This window comes from Hemicordylus capensis, chromosome 5 (genome assembly GCF_027244095.1).
Source record: "Hemicordylus capensis ecotype Gifberg chromosome 5, rHemCap1.1.pri, whole genome shotgun sequence".
Classification (NCBI taxonomy): domain Eukaryota; kingdom Metazoa; phylum Chordata; class Lepidosauria; order Squamata; family Cordylidae; genus Hemicordylus; species Hemicordylus capensis.
Window position 1 is genome coordinate 170,937,480 of NC_069661.1, and position 21,201 is coordinate 170,958,680.

Sequence of the window (21,201 nt, forward strand, 5' to 3'; positions counted from 1 at the left end):
ACGTGGCACCAAAAACACACAGGGTGTCCGCATGCTTGGGTACCATTTGAGTGGTTAGTATGGTGTTCCTGACCACGCAAATGGCGCCCACGCATGCGCAGATGCCATGTGCCTGCTGGCGTCATGCAGGGGCACCTGGGCTGAGTGCCGCCCCAGCAGGAAGCTGAATGGAGTGGCTGAGAGCAGGTAAGGACTTGTTCTCCTCTTTCTTAAAGCTCCCCTGTGCTGCTCCCAATACGTGCTCAAATGGCACCTCGAGCACATCCCTATTTCACAGTGGTCAAAAAGAATTGGAAAGGCAACACTCTGTTGTTTTCAACAGCTGTATTACCAGCAAGAATTGTGTTGGAGAATCACATGGAGCTATGGAAGTTTCTTGATAGATTGACTGCAGACATACTCCCATGACTATGAATGCTCAGAGAATTATGACAAGGATTAACTGCAGTTTCCAGAAGATAAGTCTGCAATTCTATGCAAACATCCGTGGAAATAAATACTATTACACACTAGCAGACCCAGCACATAGCATCTGCGCTGCTAGTTTGTCACCGCACTTTCCTTCCCCTTCTGCTGCCTGCCTCCTCTCACCTTTCCCTCCCTGCCTACCGGCAGCACTTTCCTTCCCCACCAGGTGCAGCGTGGTTACGCTGCCTGCCCAGCCAGGCTCCTCTTGTCAGCGTGGCTCTGCTGCCCACCTGCTCTCACTTTCCCTTCTCCCCCACCAGCCCCTTGCCATCCACCTGGCAACCTTCTGGGCCAGTTTCCTCTCCCTCGGGTCTCCCTTCACCTCTCACTTGCTTAATCCCCTGCCTCCTTCTCACTCGCCGCCTCCTCCGTCTCACTCGCCACCTGCCCCACAAGCTTCTGGGCCAGTTTGCTTCTCCCCCTGCCTCTCTGTGAAAGTTCCTTGAGAGAGTTCCGCAGCTCTCGCAAGATTTCCATGACACATCCCCACTCGTCCACGCATGGCCCGTCTTAGGGAAATAAGTAGACAGACAGACAGAAGATATATAGTGGGACTTCCTTCTCGGTAAACTCACACAGGACTGCTAACACATTTCTATGTTGTACCAAAAATTCAGTAAAGATAAGAGCTGAACTCATTATTGAATAAAATTTTATCACTTGCTTACCCTTTCTAACGATGTCATCCTTCAAGAGATTCTGAGCCTTGCTATCGTACTTTTTCAATTTTTTATTCAAAACGTTCCCCATTTCCTCTTCTCTGTCTCCTTTTTCCTCATCTTCTTCAGAAGAGTCCTCCTAGCACAAAGAACCACAATTACTTATATGTTTTTAAAAGCTAAGCTGCCAGATAATTTTCAGTTATTTTATTTATTCTGAAGTATCTCTTTGCGGTTTTCCCACTATAGTTGTCAAAGTGGCTCACTATTAAAAATCAATGATTACTGTAATAAATCAGAATAAAAAACCCAAAATCAATTATATAATAAACTCAGGCACCTGGAGAGGAGCCTCGGAGGCATATCAAAGATTGTATAGACTCATATGTGAACAGGCAGTCCTTCAAGCACCCAAATCCCAAGCTGTTTAGGGCTTTCTTTATTGGTATAAAACCAGCACACCTTGAGTTGTGCTTGAAAACAAACTGGTAGCTGGTGAAACGTTCCGCGCAGAAGGCATTCACTGCCACTGTGGCCATCCTTGCATAGTTCAATGCATTGCCTGCACGGGGGTGGCAGAACTCTTCAACAGCTCTGCGAATAGGGAAAGTCTCTGAACAGAACTACAATTCCCAGCTGCTCACATGACCTCCTGGCCAGCCCGCCACAGACCCAGGTTCTGTTAAAGAGCGCCCCTCTGTGCCACATGCCTGGAACTGCATGGAGGTGTGGGAGTGAATGCCTCCCCGCATCACCAGCAGGTTCCTACATATTCATCAGCATTAGACATGCTGATGCACAGCCCCATTGTGAAATGCAATCAAAATCATGCATATCAGTTAAAAAACTAACTGCTCTACTCTAAACCAGAGGGCTCTGAATAATTTTCAAGGGAAACTCCATGTATAACATATTACAGGAACCTAACCAGAAATGATACCTAAATTATTACATAATGAAGATATAACTATTCAAGTCATGGATTTTAGAGTTCTTTTGTCAATACAATAGCATGAATTATGTAAATTATTTTGCTGAAGTCCACTTTATACCTTTCATTTTGCTTTATTGATGGAAAAATCCATGATGTTTAGATTCACTTACTTTGCTGTTAGGTGGAATAATTTCTTTTGGATTTTCTTCCTCAATGTTTTCACTTTTCTGTACTAGTGGTTCATATATTGCATTCTGTAGTTCTTCTGGATCCATGTACTGTTTTCCTCTGCCATCTTGATAATTCACAAGAACAGGACTCTTGGAGTTCTGCTGTCTAGCTTTGCATTTTTCAAGTTCTACCTCAGACCCATGATCATCATTACTTTCAAAGGAATCGCTCAGATTTGAATTCCTCCCATTGTCATTATTATTTTTCAAGGGGGATGCAAGTGCAGCTTTGGTCAAAGCTGTTGCTTCAAAAGTCTCCAATGAACAAACAACACTTTCCTGGCACTCATGTGGAATTTCATGATTTTGAAATTCATTGACTTCCTTAGCTTCATTATTATTTACCCTTTCAGATGAATGATTGGGTAGTTCATTATTTACTTTGCTAATAGCTCCGTTTTCATTTGAACATTCATATTTCCCAGCTATAAAAGACACAGGCATATGACCAGTTCCCTGCATTTCTTCTACACTGCATATATCATTATTACTACTAGAAATATTTGTATTTGCATGGTTGCCCCCCGCTTCATGTTCATTATCTACACACATTTCTGACAATTCCTCTCTCTCTCCTGAGTTAAAATATTCCTCTTCCTCATTTTCTATCTTGCCCTGACTTTCTTCTTCTTCTACTATGTTTTCATCTTCCCTTTCTTCACTAAAGTCATCCTCCATTTCTGATTCCCCATCTTCTTCCACTGCCTCCTCTTCCTCCTCCTCTTCTTCTTCATCATCATCTCCAGACTCCTCCTCCTCTTCCTCTCCCTCTTCATATTCTTCCTCCTCATTGCTTGCAAGAGAATCACTTTGATCTTTCAATTCTTGCTGGTTGGGGTGAACAGATATTTGAGCCCCTGCTTTAAAGTTTTCTTTTGATGGCCGATTATTTCCAGTTTCAATGTCTTCATAAAACCGTATGTGGGTATAAAAATATGGACAATAAACAAACAGACTGATGCTTTTAAATTAAAATGTATTACCTTAAAGCCCAAGTGGGAAGTCATCTGGGAACATTTTGAAAAGGAGCCAGGTGAGGAACGGACAGGATGAGGGAAAGATTTAACTTGGGACAAAGGAAGGGATTCACTGACATCTTCAACTTCACAATCTGATTTATTTTGCTGTGATCTGGCTATACGTTCTGTTCTGATTATGCTACTTTTCTCATCTACTATATCAAAATACAAAACACACAAAAATTACACACAGAAGAACATGTCATTAAAATGCATATGCTCACATAAGCTGCTAATAAATAAAATAATAATACTAATTCCAAGTAACTTACTAATTTTCTTGAGCTGCTGTGAAACATTCATTAGCTGAGCCAAACTTGGTTTCTGTAGTTTCTGGGGGTGGGGGAATCACAGATCACGTTAAAGGTTATTCTATTTTAAATAATAATATTCTGTTCCAATCCTAGAAGCTACAAATGACATATATGACTTTTTCCCACCCCTCATTTTATCCTCATGACAAGTCTATGAGCTAGGTTAAGCTGAGAGAGAGTTACTGTATTTACCTGAATCCAAGACTAGGTTTTCCCCAAGTTCTTTAATGTTAGAATTTGGGGGGTCAACTTAAATTCAGGTTCTTCTTCCTTTGGGGTAAATAGTAAAACTTGCATGCCACCCATATTTTTAAGAGGGTCGTCTTAAACTCAGAGTTGTTTTCTATTCAGGAAAATATAATATAGGCTCAAGGTCACCCATGAGAGTCACAGCTAACTGAGGATTTGAACCCTTTTTTCCCTTGGTTCTAGTCCAACACTCTTTATACTGCATCACAATGGCAACAAACCCTCTACTTGCATTGGATAGTGAACGGTATAATTTCAAAATGATTATTTTTACCACCTTTTGTTTTCACCCCATTTATCAACAGAAAAACATTAGTGCAAACTAACCACAATCTTTAATCCACTGAACACCAGAAGCAGGCGTGTCAAAAGCACCCAATATTCAGAATGCTTACTTCAACTTTTATTGCATTTTTAAAATGTAAACATAAATGTACAGACATCTAGAAAATGCAATATCCACTATCATTTAAAATGACTTGGTTTGTTTCAGTAAACATTCTAATTCTTACACTACAAGGATGTTCCAAATCTTATTAATTCCTTTAAAAAAAAACAGATTTAAGAACATTTGAAAAATCCTTTTCTGAGCAAAACGATGCCATTAAAAAGCAATAAGTGATACCCATCACAGCCTCTAACACAGTACATGCACTTAGTGATGGGGTGAAATTTGTTTAAGACACTGGAATTTTGGCATTCACCCATCTCCCCAGATCCATTTCTGACTCAAATTCAGACCTTTCAGATTCTAGTCAATTCAAAATACAGGTGACCATTTACTTTCAAGGGTTCATCTCCTGTGGTTTTGCCCATTTATGGGCAACTTCCTTTTAGACCAATTTAGTTCTCACGAGGGTAGTTTCAGTTATTCATGGGGTTTCCCACTGGGGCAATCCCTTGAACTACCCCTTAACTAAATTGGTCTACCTGGAGTAGGGATGTGTACGAACCTGTTCGGAGGCCCTTTTATGGGCCTCTGAACAGGTTAGAACAATGGCCAGTTCAAACGTTCGGCGGGGGTGGGGAGTAGGACTTTAAGGGTGGGGGAGGGTGCACTTATCCCTCCCCCCAATTTTCCCTCGCCAGCACTGGAGTTTTGTAAAATCCCTCAGGGTAGTACCTCCCTGTCGCCCCTTCTTCTTCGGCTGGAAGTACCGGGCATGCGTGCATGCGCACGCTGGACATGCACACATCACAATCACACAGAAGCCCGTCTGACGTGCATGCACATGCGCCCAGTACTTCCAGCCATTTCCAGCCAAAGAAGAAGGGGAAGCAGGGAGGTATGCTGCCGCCCTGAAGGATTTTACAAAACTCCAGCACCAGCAGGGGGGAAGCTGGGGGAGGGATGTGCACCCTCCCCCGCCCTTAAACTCCTACCCATCCCTGCCACCCCTGCCCAGTTCCGTGCACATCCCTAACCTGGAGCAGCCTACGCGCCAGCTGAGATGGAGTGCATAGGATGCTACAGGAGGTTTAAAGTGTAAATACCTAATCAGTTGCTGCTTCTCAACCTGTGCACGAGGATGAATATTAAAACTGTCAACTCCCAGAAGAAGCCTCTATGCTTCTTAGCTGGCAAGCGGGCAACTCTGGGAGGTTTAAAGTCTAAATGCCCAATCATATACTACTTCTCAGGTAGTGTGCAGGGTTGGTTATTTAAACTTTCTGGAGAACCCACACACCAGCTGAGAAGTGGTAAGAGATTAGATATTTAAAATTTCAAACCTCCAGGAGCAGCCTAGCAAAACCTAACCCCAATTTAGCCTACTTTCCAGGAGGCTTATGAAATCACCCACATAACACATTTTTGTGTGTATGTCCGTGTGCCCCCACCAACAACAACAACTTCTCAGTGCCTGGACCAATGTGAACCAAATCAGGTACAGTTGTAGGGACACATAGGGACACCTCAACGTCATAGTTTGTGATGATGTCATCCACCCCAATCCAAGGTGGCCGACGCATGAACTTTTGAGGCACAAGTGGGCTAACCTATGAACCGCTTAACTGATATTAACCAAATCTGCTACAGCTGTAGGGGCACATGGGGAAACCTCAATGCCGTAGTTTGTGATTATGTCAACTACCCCGATCCAAAATGGCAGATGTGTGAATTTTTGAGGTGCATATGCACTAATTTAAGGACTGTCTAATCGATTTGGACCAAATTTGGTACAGCTGTAGTGAGTGACACACAGGGACACCTCAATGGTATAGTTTGTAATTATGTCATCCACCATGATCCAAGATGGCGGATGCGGGAATATTTGATATGCAAGAGATCTAGCTTGAGAACCTAAGTTTGAACCATAGTCAGTCCAGTTGTAGAGACAGAGAAAGGAAAGTAAGCCGATTCGTTCTTACTAGAACAACTTTTTTTCGGTTTGGCTTAGTAGAACTTTTCTGAAACATTACCCCCCACAATATTCAACTTTCAGGGTGGTCAGTTCCACTTCACTCCTTAATGAAGCATTAATAAATTGTCTCTGGCCTTATCACCCTCTTCCAGCTAGATACAAGAGGTAGTAGATTGTACCTCTCCAAGCACACTGTCGACATTCTCAGTCACAATGTTGCCACACTCAGCAGCAGTGCTCAGTGGTACATCTACAGCCCTCCCCCCGCATATTTCTCCTGCTATTTGCATCCTCATTTTACTGAGCACCTGACTTCCAGTCAAAGGGGCAAGGCAAGTATTTATCCTAATCTCTCAATAAGGGTCTAGAAACATCTCCAGTGGATCATACCGAAAACCACACTCTCATTTTCTCAAAGCATTTGTACTGAATGCACCATGAAATCCAATGCAGAACAAATGCAACCAATTTATCTGCAAAGTGCCTTGCAAGTATGTCACTGCAGGTTAATGAGGAATCAACAATGTTTTCTATGGGGTCAGATGGAGTAGCACTTCCACCATTCAGAAAAGCTCACCAGGTGGCTTTGGACAGATGAAATGGTGGCAAGATATATTAATGTTTTGTCACCATCACCGCCATAGAATAAGCTCTAAAATACTCAGTGCAGTCATGTAAACTCTGAGTTCTCCTTCATCTATGCACTGTTATACCCATTGTTTCTTTGCCTCCTAGCTCCATGGAAAACCAAGGAATCAATTGGGCTCTGATAAGTAGGAAAGGGTGCCTAAATGCAATTCTGTCAACCATCTGGGACAGTTTTGTGGCCCAGAGATCCACCAGGGCTTCAACAGAAGCATCAGCCTTGTCAACAGGAAACTGTTAGGAATTATTTTGGATACGTCAGCCTCCAGGGGTGTAATATCTTAACTTCCCAACTCCACAAGTCCCCACAACTGTAAACTCTGCAAATCTATTATAAACTTTACCTTAGGGCTGAAGTCTAATTCTTCCCCCTCTGAAGAACGCCAGCTATCATCTGTTTTTCCAGAACCCCTTAAACAAAAACAAAAATCATTTTTAAAATCCTTTACTCAAAGGCCGATTTGAAATCAATGAATGCAGCAAACAAGAGGTGCACGTAGCCTAAAGGTGTACTTCTCCACCAAAGGTTGCAAGACAAGAAATTGATCTATTGTACAACAGCCAGTCCTGAAACCTGTCTGTTCCACAGCCAGAATGTTCTCATTGTATAACCAGGACCTGAATTTCCAGCATAAACATTTGGCATAAAGCTTCCCCACTACATTACTAAGTAAACTAATCGGCCGATAATATGCAAGCTCAGCTATCACTCCTTTTCTAAAATAGAGCAGGACTATTATCGCCAGGTCTCAATCATTGGGAATCTGACAGAATGATCAATAGCAGTGAAAAGATCTGCCAGAACTGGGATCTACCAGTCAATATTGTTTTGAATGATTTTAGCAGAGGTGTAATCAGCCCCAGGTCCTTTTCCCTGTTTAAGCTGTGTGATTAGCTTTTTTATTTCAGAAATGAACGTGGGCCACAGGGGCGTATCTAGGGGTAGGGCAGGCAGGGCACATGCCCTGGGCGCCACTTGAAGGGGGGCGCCATTTTGTAAAATTATTTTTTTTTTAAATGGCTGCCAAAAACAAAATGGCCACCGTGCATGCTCAAATGGCCTCTGTGAGGCTCTAGGTCATGCCAGGCTTTGCAGAGGCCATTTGAGCATGCGCGGTGGCCATTTTGTTTTCAGTGGCCTTTTTTTTAAAAAAAGAAGATTATTTTTTAAAATGGCCACTGCACATGCTCAAATGGTCCCTGAGAGGCCCTAGAGGCCAAAGGGGTGAGTGGGAATCTTTGCAACCCCCCCCCCAGCCTTTAGGAAGCCCCCCAAAGGGGCTACGGGTAAAAATAATAATAATAAATATATAATATAAGACACTGTACACATATTCAGATTGGCACTATGTACAGAGAATCAGGGCTTGTGAATACTGAGCAGACGCTTAAGAGCTAGGATTGTATTCATTTTCTCTTACTTTGCTTCTTGTGATAAGTGAGTTAAATGTGATGTCTTGCTAATATGGCTATTAATGGTGTTTGTCTTTGAATCAGTGTGAAACCCTTAATATTAAGGCCCACTGGGAGTTTCTTGCTCTCTTTCTCTCATTTTAACTGTCTTTCTGAAAGACTAGAATATATTCCAAGCAGTGACACAGTTTACTCTGCATATCCTTTAATTATTTACAGAGTATCTGGGAAAAGTCAAATTCTCCATTGATTTTTAAAACTTATGTAATGGTGATGCTACAATGCATAGTTGAGAATTAGACAGGCACTTCTGTTTAGTTTTCCAAGTACATCTCCACATAGTATTTGGGTATTTCATGAGCCCCCACATACTGAAATTTGTAGTTTTCCAGCATTTTTTGGTCTGGCTAAGTCCACTGCTAAATAGTTTTTGAAATATTAAAAGATTAACGAGCTTGACTTGTATTTTTCAGCTGATATAATGGTAAAGTCATCTGAAAGATGGGTGTCAGATGCTTGGACAGGGGGCGCAAATTCAGTGTTTGCCCTAGGCGCTATTTTCCCTAGATACGCCTCTGGTGGGCCAAGAAAGCAGATGAGCTAGATTGGGTGTAATAGAGGTCATCTGCACTGAATCAGCGATATAATGTGATGAAAAATATGATTCCCAAACATTGGCTGATACATGGAAAGTTATCTTAGTAGAGTCTCTAGGAAATGTGCCTGCTACAATATGCCAAAAGGAGGGAGATTTTTTCTATGTAGAGGCCTGGATCAATTTAGACCAAATTTCTTTTTGTGTTTCCTCTTTTCCCCTCTTAATTAGTTCCTTATACTGTTTCTTCTGCATCTGCAGAGGAGAAGGAATAAAAGGGCAGTTATTTAGCCTACATTGTTTAAAATTAGCCACCAGAGAATGCTTAGCCATCCTGCACTCTTGGTCAAACCATGATTGAGATTTATAATTGTTCTCATGTCGAGTGGCCCCCACTATATGTAATTTGCTTTCAAGGACATCTCTCAAGATTGTTGACAGCCCCCAAAAGGACTGAATAGCTATTTCCAGTGATTCTGCTGTTATAATTCTATTATAACTGAGGTGAGCATTCTCCAAAGAATGCTAGATAGAAATCTGATACTGCTTTTCACAGTCTAATGGACCACCTAATTCTTTGGAAGCCTAAGTCTACCTATGGGGCCGCTATAAATTTGTCCATTATATGCATGTAGTCCTTTTAAGTCTAATTCCAAGAATAAGGGCAAATGTTCAAAACGAGCTTCAACCAAGAGAGAGGCCACATTATTCAGTAAGTCACATGAGACCTTAACATAATCTATGGAGTTAGCACCACACCCAAACCAATAAGTAAATTCGATGGGGTGATCACTCCATATCACTCCATTCAGTTTGTGAAAATCTAACATACACACAAGTTGCATCAGATGGTGGCCCCGCCAATTAACTTTAGTGGCCTTATAGGCTCGTATTAATAAAGGACTTCCTTCCTCATACATAGGAGGGACAGCATTAAAATGTGCACATAACATCTCGTTATTAGGACCAATTCTAGCATTGGGGAAGGTATATATTCATCTAATGCTGGCCATTGTTCCTGGGCCTAAGATGGTATAGTAAGTGGGGAGAGGAATATGTTAATAGACAAAATACGATGACAACTGAGGTTGACTAAAAATAATAATTAGTCCGCATGGATCTAACTGCTTCTGCTTAGCACTAGCCTGTAATTTTGTGGAAATTAGAGTAACCAATCCAACCTGAAGTCTACCCCTTCCCCTCCACTGAGAATGGGATGAAACCTTCAGCCAATATTTCCCCACGAATCCATGTCTCTTGCAACATGACAATATCAAATAATCCTATCTAATCATTGAAAGAGGAATCTGTAATTTTGCAAGCCCACCCGGAAATGTACCAAGAGAGAAAATTGAGAGACTTATATCATACTGGATGTCGATCAGTAGAGACTTGGGGATCTTTCATGGTCTATAACAGGTTTCCCCAACCTGCGGCCCTCCAGATGCTGCTGGACTACAATTCCCATCATCCCAGCCACAATAAGTTGTAGCTGGGGGTGATGGGAATTGTAGTTTGGCAACATCTGGAGGGCCACAGGTTGGGGAAGCCTGGTCTATAAGATCCGGAGTGGTCACCTCCAAGTTAGGTTGTGAGAGGTCCTCAGAATTTGAGGAAAGTTCTTTGCTTGAGAACTTACAGTTTACTATGATTTACTGAATTGAAATAAATTAAAACCTCACCTTATGGAATCATCAGAAGAATGGTCATCTACAACTGTTCAAAAATACAAACAAACAAAATGACAAGAAACAATTGTAACAGTTTTTAAAAGGAACTTCTATGGCAACAAAAAGCAAATATTTTTAATTTACATAACACTTTAGGCTAAAGCATGATTATAAAAAAGTATAAAGACATGAAGTGAAATTTCCTGAAAAACTGAAACTGCATTATTCACCTTGTACAAGTTCAACAGCTATATAAAATTTAACAAGCATCCAGATGACATCAAGCTTTATGAATTATTCATCAGATTATGCACTACAGAGATTAATGCTAGTTTCAAGAAGCACAGAAAATAAGCAAGAAAGATTCTTCACTAATCAAGTCTAAACGTGAGGCTGCCCTCCATGTGGTTATGGATCTGAATCTTGGTTTCAGATTCTGTTAATTTCAAGGTTCTGGTTAAATAAATCAGGATCACTTGATTAGGACAAAATGAGTAAAAACAGGTTGCTTACCTGTAACAGATGATCTGGTAGTGGTCCTGGACAGTCATAATAGTGGGTTCTGCGCCTGCACAGACCAGCTTCAGTAAGAATTCTATAGCTCCTCGAGACGCCGGCAACTGCCTACTGCACGTGACTAGCACCATCTAGTGGCGGTTGGGCGTCCTCATATTCAGTTTCTTGATGGCTGTCGGCCCAAAGTATCTTCTTCACTATAAAGGTACTGTTGCAGTGGGGATGGATGGGCGGGTCTTATGACTGTCCAGGACCACTACCAGATCATCTGTTACAGGTAAGCAACCTGTTTATCTGGATAGTGGTCCTGGACATTCATAATAGTGGGTGAATCACAAGCAACCTTCCTGGAGGTGGGCGCAACAAGTTACTGCAGCACCCTTTTTAGGACCGCCCGTCCAAAGTCTGCTTGAGCTGCATTACGGAAGTCCACAGCATAGTGGCTTACAAAGGTCTGGTGGGATGTCCAGGTTGCTGCAGCACTGATATCGCTGAGGTGTATGCCCACCAGATGTGCAGCTGAAACCGCTGAAGCCCTGGTTGAGTGAGCGCGGAGCATGGACGGTGGGGTCATCCCTTGTAAATCATATGCCAATTTAATCATCTCCACAATCCAGAAAGAGATCTTTTGTCTGCTAGGAGACAAACCTTGCCATTTACCCTTTTTGCCTACAAACAGGCTGGCCGTACGCCTAATGTGCCTCGTAGCATGTAGGTAGTACAGCAGGGCTCTTCGCACATCCAGAGAATGCATGGAGTGCTCTAGAGGCGTTTCAGGATTTCTGAAGAAGGTCGGCAGCACAATGTTAGAGTTCAGGTGGAAATCTGAGACAATCCTGGTCCTGAACTCCGGATCCAGGCGCATCACCACCCGATCCGGATAGAACACAGTGTAAGGCTCATCAATTCGCAGGGCCCGAAGTTCACTGACCCATTTCGCAGTGGTGATGGCCACCAGAAAGAGGGCCTTGAGCGTCGTCAGCTTCAGAGAGGCCTTCGCCAACAGTTCAAAGGGAGCTTCCGTGAGTGTCGCTAGCACCAGTGACAAGCTCCACTTTTCCGCCGGTGGCCTCATCGGAGGATAGAGATTGTTGATACCCTTCAAAAACACCTTGCACTTTGGGTGGGAGAATAAAGTAGCCCCGTCCCAGCCGGTATGTCTCGCCGACAGAGCAGACATATGCACCTTAATGGAGACATTTGCAAGGCCCGCACTCTTTAATGAGGTAAGATAGACAAGTACGTCCCTGAGAGTAGCCTGCCTAGGTCTGAATCCCTTAGAGGCCGCATAAACGCAGAATCTACACCATTTAGCGTTGTAATTGCGTCTAGTTGACAGCTTTCTAGTGTCTAACAGAATCTTCTTCAGTAACCTATCCTCCATGCAGTTAGGTTCAGGATGGATAGATCTGGGTGGCAGGTCTCTCCGTGATTCTGAGTCAGTAAGTCTGGCCACCACGGAAGTCTCCTGTAGTTCCCCCCGCAGAGTCTGAGTAGATGTGTGTACCAAGGCTGTCTCGGCCACCACGGCGCGATCAGGATTGCCTGGGTGTCCTCTTGAAGAAGTTTGGCCACAACCTTGGTCAACAGGGGGATTGGAGGAAATGCGTAAAATTGTTCCCCCGTCCAACGGAACTGAAAAGCCTCGCCTCGCAACAAATGGCTGGCTCCCATACGAGAGCAATAACTGTTGCATTTCTTGTTCACGTTCGTCGCAAAAAGATCGACTTGGGCTGGACCCCAAGACTGGAAAAGTTGTTGTATGATCTTTGCGTTTAATTCCCACTCGTGTTGGGGGAGAACAACACTTGGACGCACTTCCCTGCTGAGTGAGTCCGCCAGGCAATTGTGCGTCCCCTTGATATGGATTGCAACGAGATGAATCGACTGGGGGATACACCAGTCCCAGATCTGTAAGCTGAGGTTGCAGAGCGACCTCGATACCGTTCCGCCCTGCTTGTTTACATAAGCAATAGCTGTGGTGTTGTCCATTTGAAACAGCACCACCTGGCCTGCTATGTGCAGCTTGAAGGCCTGTAGTGCTTTGAAGGCCCCGAGAAGCTCTAGATAACTGATGTGACTGCGAGTCTGTGAAAAAGACCAGAGACCCTGTGCCGTGAAATGGTCCAGGTGGGCACCCCACCCCGTCATTGAGGCATCTGTAGTCACCGTCACAGAGGGCTCGGGTACTTTGAAAGGCATTCCGCGAAGCAAGTTCTTCCTCTCGCCCCACCAGAGCAAGGACTTCAGTACCTGGGAAGGGAGCAACACCAGTTTGTTCTGTGGCTCGGTTCTTGGGCAGTAAGCCCCCAGGAACCACTGTTGCAGCACCCTCATCCGCAGGCGTGCGTACGGGACAGTTGCTGTGCAGGAAGCCATCAGACCCAGCAGCACTTGAACTTGATGTGCCCTTTGCAAGGGTGTTTCCTGAAAGGCAAGCAACAGAGTTTGTATACGGTGGATATGGCCTTCTGGTAGAAAGGCCATCTGCGCCAGCATGTCCAGTTGTGCCCCAATATATTGGAGGCCGGAGGACGGGGTGAAGAAGGATTTCTTGTAACTGACCTGGATGCCCAGGTCTTCTAGCAAGGACGTCACCAACTCTACATGAGCTAAGAGTTCTTCCCTTGTCTTTGATGTCAAGAGCCAATCGTCGAGATATGGATAAATCGACAGGCCCCGCGTTCTCAGATGGGCAATCACGACTGCAACCACTTTTGTGAAAACCCTTGGGGCAGTCACCAACCCGAAAGGTAGGACATTGCATTGGTACAGGCACGTCCCCAATGTAAACCTCAAGTACTTGCGATGAGTCTGCCTGATGCCCACATGAAAATATGCATCTTTCAGGTCTAACGTTGCAATCCACTGTTCTCCATGTAGAAGAGGAAGGATGGCCTGCAACGTCGTCATGCGACATTTGCGAACTTCTATGTACAGATTCAGGTGTCTTAGGTCCATGATGGGACGAATGCCTCCATCCCTCTTCGGGATTTGGAAGTACCGGGAGTAGAATCCCGACTGTCCCTGTGCCCACTGCACCGGAGAGATCGCCTTCTTCTGTAGCAACTGAAGCACTTCTTCCTGTAGCACCGGAGTCACGGGGGTATACTTTATCCCCGAGAAGGGTGGGAGTTCCTTGAACTCGATCGCATAACCCTCCTTCACAATGCGGAGAACTCAGCGATCCGATGTTATGTGGTGCCACGCTGGCGCGTAGCTGGCCAGTTTGATGGTATTCGGAAGTGACATCAAGGAGATAGTGGTCCTTGAGATCTTGTTGTCTGCTACGTTGTCGTATGTTCTCTCCATGGAGCAACTGGTGGATCTGTCGCTGCCAGGTGCTAGTGGGCTGGCGCCCAGATCAAAGCTGCTGTTTGGGCTGCTGTGCAGCCTCATTACGTCCCTGTTGGTTCAGTTTATTCCTGTTGTAGAAAGGGCGTTTGTTATACCTCTGAGACAAGCGCCTTTAGTCTCTGCGGTCCGTCTGCCGGTAGTTCTGTTGCCTGCGCTGGTACTGTTAGTATGGCTGATATCTTGGGTGGGTTGCCTTTTGAGTCAAAAAAGAACGAGCAGTCAGTCTGGACTTCTTCCACTGCTCCATTGTCTCATCTGTTTTGTCTGAAAACAGGCCTTTCCCGTCAAATGGAAGGGTCTCTATTCAATCCTTCATGTCCTGCTGTAGGCCGGTCGCCCTCAGCCAAGCATGTCTCCGCAGAATGATGGAGGACATTAACGTGCGCGACTCAGACTCGGCGAGGTGCTTAGCATTTGCCAACTGTTGCCTGGTAGTAGATGTTGTCTTGGCAAAAGTGGCCTCAAACAATTTTAGGAATTCCGCAGGATCCAGGGAATTGCGCTGATCAAACAAGGCTTCCCACAACGAATGGGTATACTTGGCCTGGCAGACAATATAGTTCGCTATCTTGATGGAAAGACATGCGGTGGAATAGGTGCGGCGACCCAACCCATCAAGCTTTCTCCCTTCCTTGTCCTCCGGGGTGGTATGTCGTCTACCCCCTTTTGCAGTGGTTGCACAGTCAACCACCAGTGAGTTCGGTGTTGGGTGGCGAACAAGGTACTCATTGCTCTCCTCCTGGACACGGTAAAGAGCTTCCAGACGCTTAGAGGTTGGAGCAGAGGTCTGTAAGACTTCCCACTCAGACTTCGCTGCCCGTGAGATGTGTGGCAACATTGGGATGAAGACCGGATGCAAACCCGTGGCAGCTTTCATCATGTTATAGACCGGATCGTCTAGCTCGAGTGTGTTCTGTTTCAAATCCAAACCCAGGACCCTAGCCATTTCAGCCACCTGTTGGTGGTAGCCCTTCATCTCCTCATTGGGTGATGCCGAGGGTACTACAGCTACATTGAGTCCCGGATCCAGCAGCTCTGGTTCGTCTGGATCCCCAGGGTCAGGTTCCGTGGTGTCAGATTCGTAAGAGTCAGTTCCATCGTCACCTTCGTCTTCCGAAATGGGAACGGATGACTGTCGCCTAGGAGAACTCAGGACCCGAGCGGGTGACTGCCTTCTGGGTTGCGCCGGCGTATGCCGCGTGGGCGAGTCTCCAATAACCGTGGATGTCTGCAGCCTTAGCCCTGGCTGTTTAGTCAACGTTGTGGAGGTTTGAGTGGCCACTGGATGCACCAGTGGCGGCGGACACAAAGGCGCCCCTGGGAAGTCTGCCTGGAGCGACACTGAGCGGTGTTCCGGATAGCACGAAGTGGTCTGAATTGCAGAATCTGTACGATGTACCTGCGTCGGATAGAGTGATGTTTGCGCCGCAGAGCTAGCGCACCTAAAGTCAGATGCCCTCTGCTCGCGTTCATCAGGCCACCGAGCAAACAAGGAGTATTGTGCCTTAGAGATGGTGCAGGTTTCACTCCAGTCTGTGCGAGTCATAACTGGCATGGCGGTCGTTGAGAGCGAAGGGGTCTTGGGAATAGGTCCTTCAAAAACATTGAATCCAGTAAAAGTTCCTGTTGAACGCGTGCTCTCTTGATTCCAGCAAGCGTGTCAACCTGCGGGCTGATGCCCCACATTGGAGAGGCGGCGTCTCCTGGTTCAAAGGAGCAAACCCCTCCATTGGGTCTGCCTCGGCAGCCTCCGCATCAAGCACGGTGTCCAAGATTACCGTCTCCAGCGCAGGGTCTTCTACAAAGCCAGTCGTTGCCGATGTCAACATCGGCTTGGTGTGAGTTGAGGCAGGAGTAGAGACTTCCGTCTGCGTCGATGTAGACTCGGCCCTCGATGCCGACAGGTCGGCCACCCTTGACGTCGAGACGCTACCCCTTGTACTTCCAGGTGCAGTGCGTCTGAGGGACAAGGGCGTTGACGGCGACTGTCAAGGCGTCGACACCGGGGACAAGGAGAGTGCACAATGCCATGGCGTCAGTACCGTCTGCAACCCCGATGGCGATGGGGTGTGCGAGGCATGTCTCCTTTCCTTGTGCCAATCTTTGCGCTTCTTCTTCGGGCTGCTACCCAATATCGAGGCAGCGCCCCTTTTCGCGGCCCCGGAAGGATCCGCTGGCTTCTTAAAAGCCTCAGTCAGTTTAGTCGATGTCGAAGCCGTGGCACTCAGCGTCGATGCCCCCGATGTCGAGGGGTGACTGGCGGCGGGCTGTTTTCGGCTTTGCCTGGGGTTTGGACTGCGAATGAACAGCAGAACCCGGCTTTAATGGCGAATCTTTTCGAGCCATCAGCGCCTCCTCCATTAGGAACACCTTCAATCGAGCCTCACGGTTTTTTAGTGTCTGCTTATTGAACGTTAGGCAAACGGGGCACTTAGAGGTATCATGAGCCTCACCCAAGCAAAAAAGGCAGTGGTCATGGCCGTCCGTAGACGGAAGTTTCCCCCGGCACTCAGTACAACGCTTAAACGTCGTCTTCTCCTTACCCTGTTGGGCACTCATAGCAAAGGTGTCCCCCGGGGTCCGTAAGAATAGTCAGTTGGTCCAAGTCAGAGAAGGGGGTAGCCGAGACTGCAAACACGCCGTGAGGGAAAACGAAAGTAGAGTGGTCGAAAACAGTCCGCATCTTTACCGAGTTTTCCTTTTAACACACAGTTTACCAAGTGGAAATCAATATCCGAAAGAGTAGTCAGTGTAGTCCGTAATTCGTATGCCAAAGATAAGTAGATCTAAGTAAATTTTAATAACTGAGGAGCAAGCATTTCCGAAGTCTGATCCCAATGGTGGACAGAAAGAAACTGAATATGAGGACGCCCAACCGCCACTAGATGGTGCTAGTCACGTGCAGTAGGCGGTTGCCGGCGTCTCGAGGAGCTATAGAATTCTTACTGAAGCTGGTCTGCGCAGGCGCAGAACCCACTATTATGAATGTCCAGGACCACTATCGAGATTCTTGGGATATATCGCCTAGTCTGCCTAACTTGGCTAGACCCCTGTACTTACATAACATGGTTCTTGTGGCCTTTTCCATATTAGTTACACTTTTGACGGTACTTGTATCATTATATGCTTCCTATAAAAGTCTCAGTAAGGCCTGTCAGTGCATTGGAAACATATCAAACTGGATGGTTTATTAATGTAAAAATCTCCAATAAAACTGTTATAAGAGCATTGCTTCACTTGTATACTCAGGTGCTTGAGCTTGAGAAACACTGTGAAAAAGCCCAACACAGCACTGGAACTTAACCCATTATTGCATCGTTAGTTACTTAAGAACATCCCTTCTGGATAAGGCCCAAGGCTTATCTAATCCAGCATCCTGTTTCACACAGTGGCCACCCAGATATCTCTGGGAGGCACAAAGGCAAGAAGTGAGGACATGCCCTCTCTCCTCCTGTTGCTCCCCTGCATCTGGTATTAAGAGGCATCTTGCCTCTTAGGCTAGAAGCGGCCCATAACCTTCAGACTAGTAGCCATTGATAGACCTGCTCCCCATGAATTTATCTAAACCCTTCTTAAAGCCAATCAGGCTGTTGGCTGTCACCCCATCTTGTGGAACAGAAATACATAGGTTAATTATGCATTGTGTGAAAAAGTACTTCCTTTTGTTATGTGAGAGGGAGAGAAATTTCTCTCTATCCACTTTCTCCACACCATGCATGATTTTATAGACCTCTAGCATGTCTCCCCTCAATCATCTTTTTCTAAACTAAAAGGCCCCAGGTGTTGTAGCCTTGCCTCCTAAGGAAGGTGCTTTAGGCCCATGGTCATCTTGGATGCCCTCTTCTGCACCTTTTCCAGTTCTACAATGTCCTTTCTGAGGTATGGTGACCAGAAGTGAACACCATTCTCCAAATGCGTCTGCACCATAGTTTTCTATAAAAGCATTATAATATTGGCAGTTTCATTTTCAATCCTAATGATTCCAAGAATGGTATTGGCCTTTTCAACAGCTGCTGCACATTTTGTCGACACTTTCAACAAATTGTCCACCACAACCCCAAGATCACTCTACTGGTCATTCACTCTCAGCTGAAACCCCATCAGAATACATGTGCAGTTGGGTGGGTTTTTTGCCCCAATATGCATCACTTTAGACTTCCTAACATTGAACCGCATATGCCATTGTGTTGCCCATTCACCCAGTTTGAAGAGATCCTTTTGGAGCTTCTCACAATCTGTTGTGGATTTTAATACCCTAAATAGTTTAGTATCATCTGCAAATTTAGCCACCTCACTGCTTACCCCAACTTGTAGGCCATTTATGAATAAATTAAAAAGCACTGGTCACAGTACAGATCCCTGGGGGACCCCACTTCTTACTTCCATCCATTTAGAAATTTTGATTGATTAAATGCCATCAAGTCATCCATTAATTCCTATCCCGTTTCCTTTCCTTCAACCAGTTACCAATTCACACACGAACCTTTCCCCTTAAGTTTCCTCAAGAGTCTCTGATGAGGAACTTTGTCAAAAGCTTTTTGAAAGTCCAGGTATATTATGTCAACTGGATCATCTTTGATGTGTGAGCATTGCAAGATATTCCCCTCAGGGGATGAAGCCACTCTGGGAAGAGCAGAAGGTTTCAAGTTCCCTCCCTGGCTTCTCCAAGACAGGGCTTAGAGAGATTCCTGCCTGCAACCTTTGAGAAGCTGCTGCCAGTCTGTGAAGACAATACTGAGCTAGATAGACCAATGGTCTGACTCAGTATATAGCAGCTTCCTATGTTCCTATGTTTATCCACAAACCTGTTTATTCTCTCAAAGAACTCCAAAAGGTTTGTGAGAACATGCTGGTTCTCCCTCAGTAGGGCATGTTCTTCTATATGTTTAACAACTTTATCCTTGAGAATGCCATCAGCATATCACGTCCCTGAAGGTCTCGTCCAGATACCTGTTTCCCCAAAAGTAAGACGTACCCCAAAAGTAAGACCTAGCAGTAATTTCTGATGTACCGCTAATTGCCCTAGTGCATTTTGGGGGGCTAAAATTAATATAAGACACTGTCTTATTTTCGGGGAAACACGGGTACCTCTCTGACTGTCCGAGTTTCTCCAGATCAGCCACCTTGGCTTTGAGGGAATGAACATGTTACCTGAGAGCCAGGAGCTCTTTGTACCAAGCACATACCCATGACTTCTTCCCATCGAGCAGATAATCATACATGCAACACTCTGTGCAATACACTGGGAAGCACCCCCTCCCCTGCTGGCTTTCTATCTTAATGACTGGGTTTATGGGCTGTTTTGAGTATTTGGAGATTGTTTATTTGAAAGTCAAGTCGTAGCTGAAGTTGTCAGCTATTCAACAATTCAAACTTTATTTCCCAGGAATATGAAAAAGGGAACAGAGCATTGGTTTCACTTACCGTGAAGGCTTCTTCTGGTTGCTGCAGCCAGGGACATCTCATTGGGTTATCCCTCTCAGGAGCTCCAAGGCAGGACAGAATATGATTGACTAAAAAAGAAGTCCCACCTACCCGAGCTTGAGGGGGATAACTCCTCCCCAGTTCTTTCAGGCCGAGAGGCGAAATAGGCGTGCACCCATTTAAAGAAGTAGTATGAAAAGAAAAAAGGTAGGAAGCCAGACTAGTAAGAGGTTCCTGGAGCAGACACTATGAATCCCCAGTCCTTACTAGAGAGTAGGTCAGAGCGCTGAGCTGGGTGGGCAGAGATGTCTCTGGCTACAGCAACCAGTAGAAGCCTTCACGGTAAATGAAACCAATGCTCCGTTCTCAGTTGCTGCCAGCCAGGGACATCTCATTGGGACATACCACAGCTGACCAACGCGGGTGGGAGCGGTATGACCTATTATCGAGGAAGGACCTGCTGCAGCACCAGTCTGCCAAAGGATACTCTGGCAGATGCATATTCGTCGATCCTATAGTGCTTCGTGAAAGTCGAAGAGGAGGCCCACGTGACAGCCTTGCAGATTTCCTCGACCAAGGTGTTGGTGGAAAAAGCCGCTGAGGTTGCTGCCGCGCTTGTGGAATGTGCGACGATTGATGCTGGTGGCCTGATGCGTTGGGTTTCATACGCCATCAAGATGCAAGCCTTAATCCATCTTGCAATTGTAGAGGAGGACACCGCTGACCCCATGGATCGAGGATGAAAGAACACAAACATCGAGTTGGAGGTCCTGAATGAAGCAGAGTGCTTAATGTATATCTTGAGACAACACTGCACATCTAAATTGTGCCACTTCTTCTCGGTAGGATGGGAGGGTGGAGGACAGAAGGACGGAAAGAACATGTCCTGGGAAAGATGGAAAGGTAACGCCACCTTTGGTTGCAGAAAGGGGTCAAGGATCAGGCACACCGCATCTTCTAGGAAAATACAGAAGGACTTACTGATCGATAGAGCCCGAAGTTCAGATACCCTCCTGGCTGAGGTGATGGCTACCAGAAAGGCCAACTTAAACTTGAGTATCCGAATACAAATTGTCCGGATTGGTTCAAAGGGTCGAGATTGGAGAGCACGAAGAACTATGTGTAGGTCCCAGGAGGAAAATCTATGAACTGTTGGTGGAGATAGGAGAGAGGCGCCCCTTAACAAGCGGCAAAGATCAGCATGAGCTTGAGAGATCTGGTCATTCATGCCAGCTAGCACTGGAAGCAAGGAGGCCACCTGTCGTTTTAGGGTGTTAGGGTGGAGGCCTTTCTCAAGGCCGTCCTGAAGAAATTGGAGAAGATGCTGAATGGACGCCGAGCCCTG

General features: G+C 45.6%; 1 protein-coding gene across 11 annotated transcripts in view; it reads right to left on the minus strand.

Annotated features, from left to right (window-relative positions):
• The window catches only part of LOC128328269 (ankyrin repeat domain-containing protein 26-like), a 206,753-nt gene that overhangs the window by 166,268 nt on the left and 19,284 nt on the right, over positions 1 to 21,201 (minus strand). For 9 of the 11 annotated variants that reach the window (XR_008309108.1, XR_008309107.1, XM_053258090.1 and 6 more), the window contains 5 exons: positions 10,572 to 10,605; positions 7,226 to 7,292; positions 3,583 to 3,643; positions 2,232 to 3,196; positions 1,137 to 1,266 (listed from right to left, as the gene is read on the minus strand). Coding sequence is in view for 9 of the 11 variants with exons in the window: in XM_053258090.1 (XP_053114065.1) it covers positions 1,137 to 1,266; positions 2,232 to 3,196; positions 3,583 to 3,643; positions 7,226 to 7,292; positions 10,572 to 10,605 (1,257 nt within the window). In the remaining 2 variants the exon portion in view is untranslated. Of the gene's footprint in view, positions 1 to 1,136; positions 1,267 to 2,231; positions 3,197 to 3,274; positions 3,466 to 3,582; positions 3,644 to 7,225; positions 7,293 to 10,571; positions 10,606 to 21,201 lie in introns of all 11 variants that reach the window. The other 2 variants (XM_053258093.1, XM_053258092.1) reach the window with 2 other exon arrangements.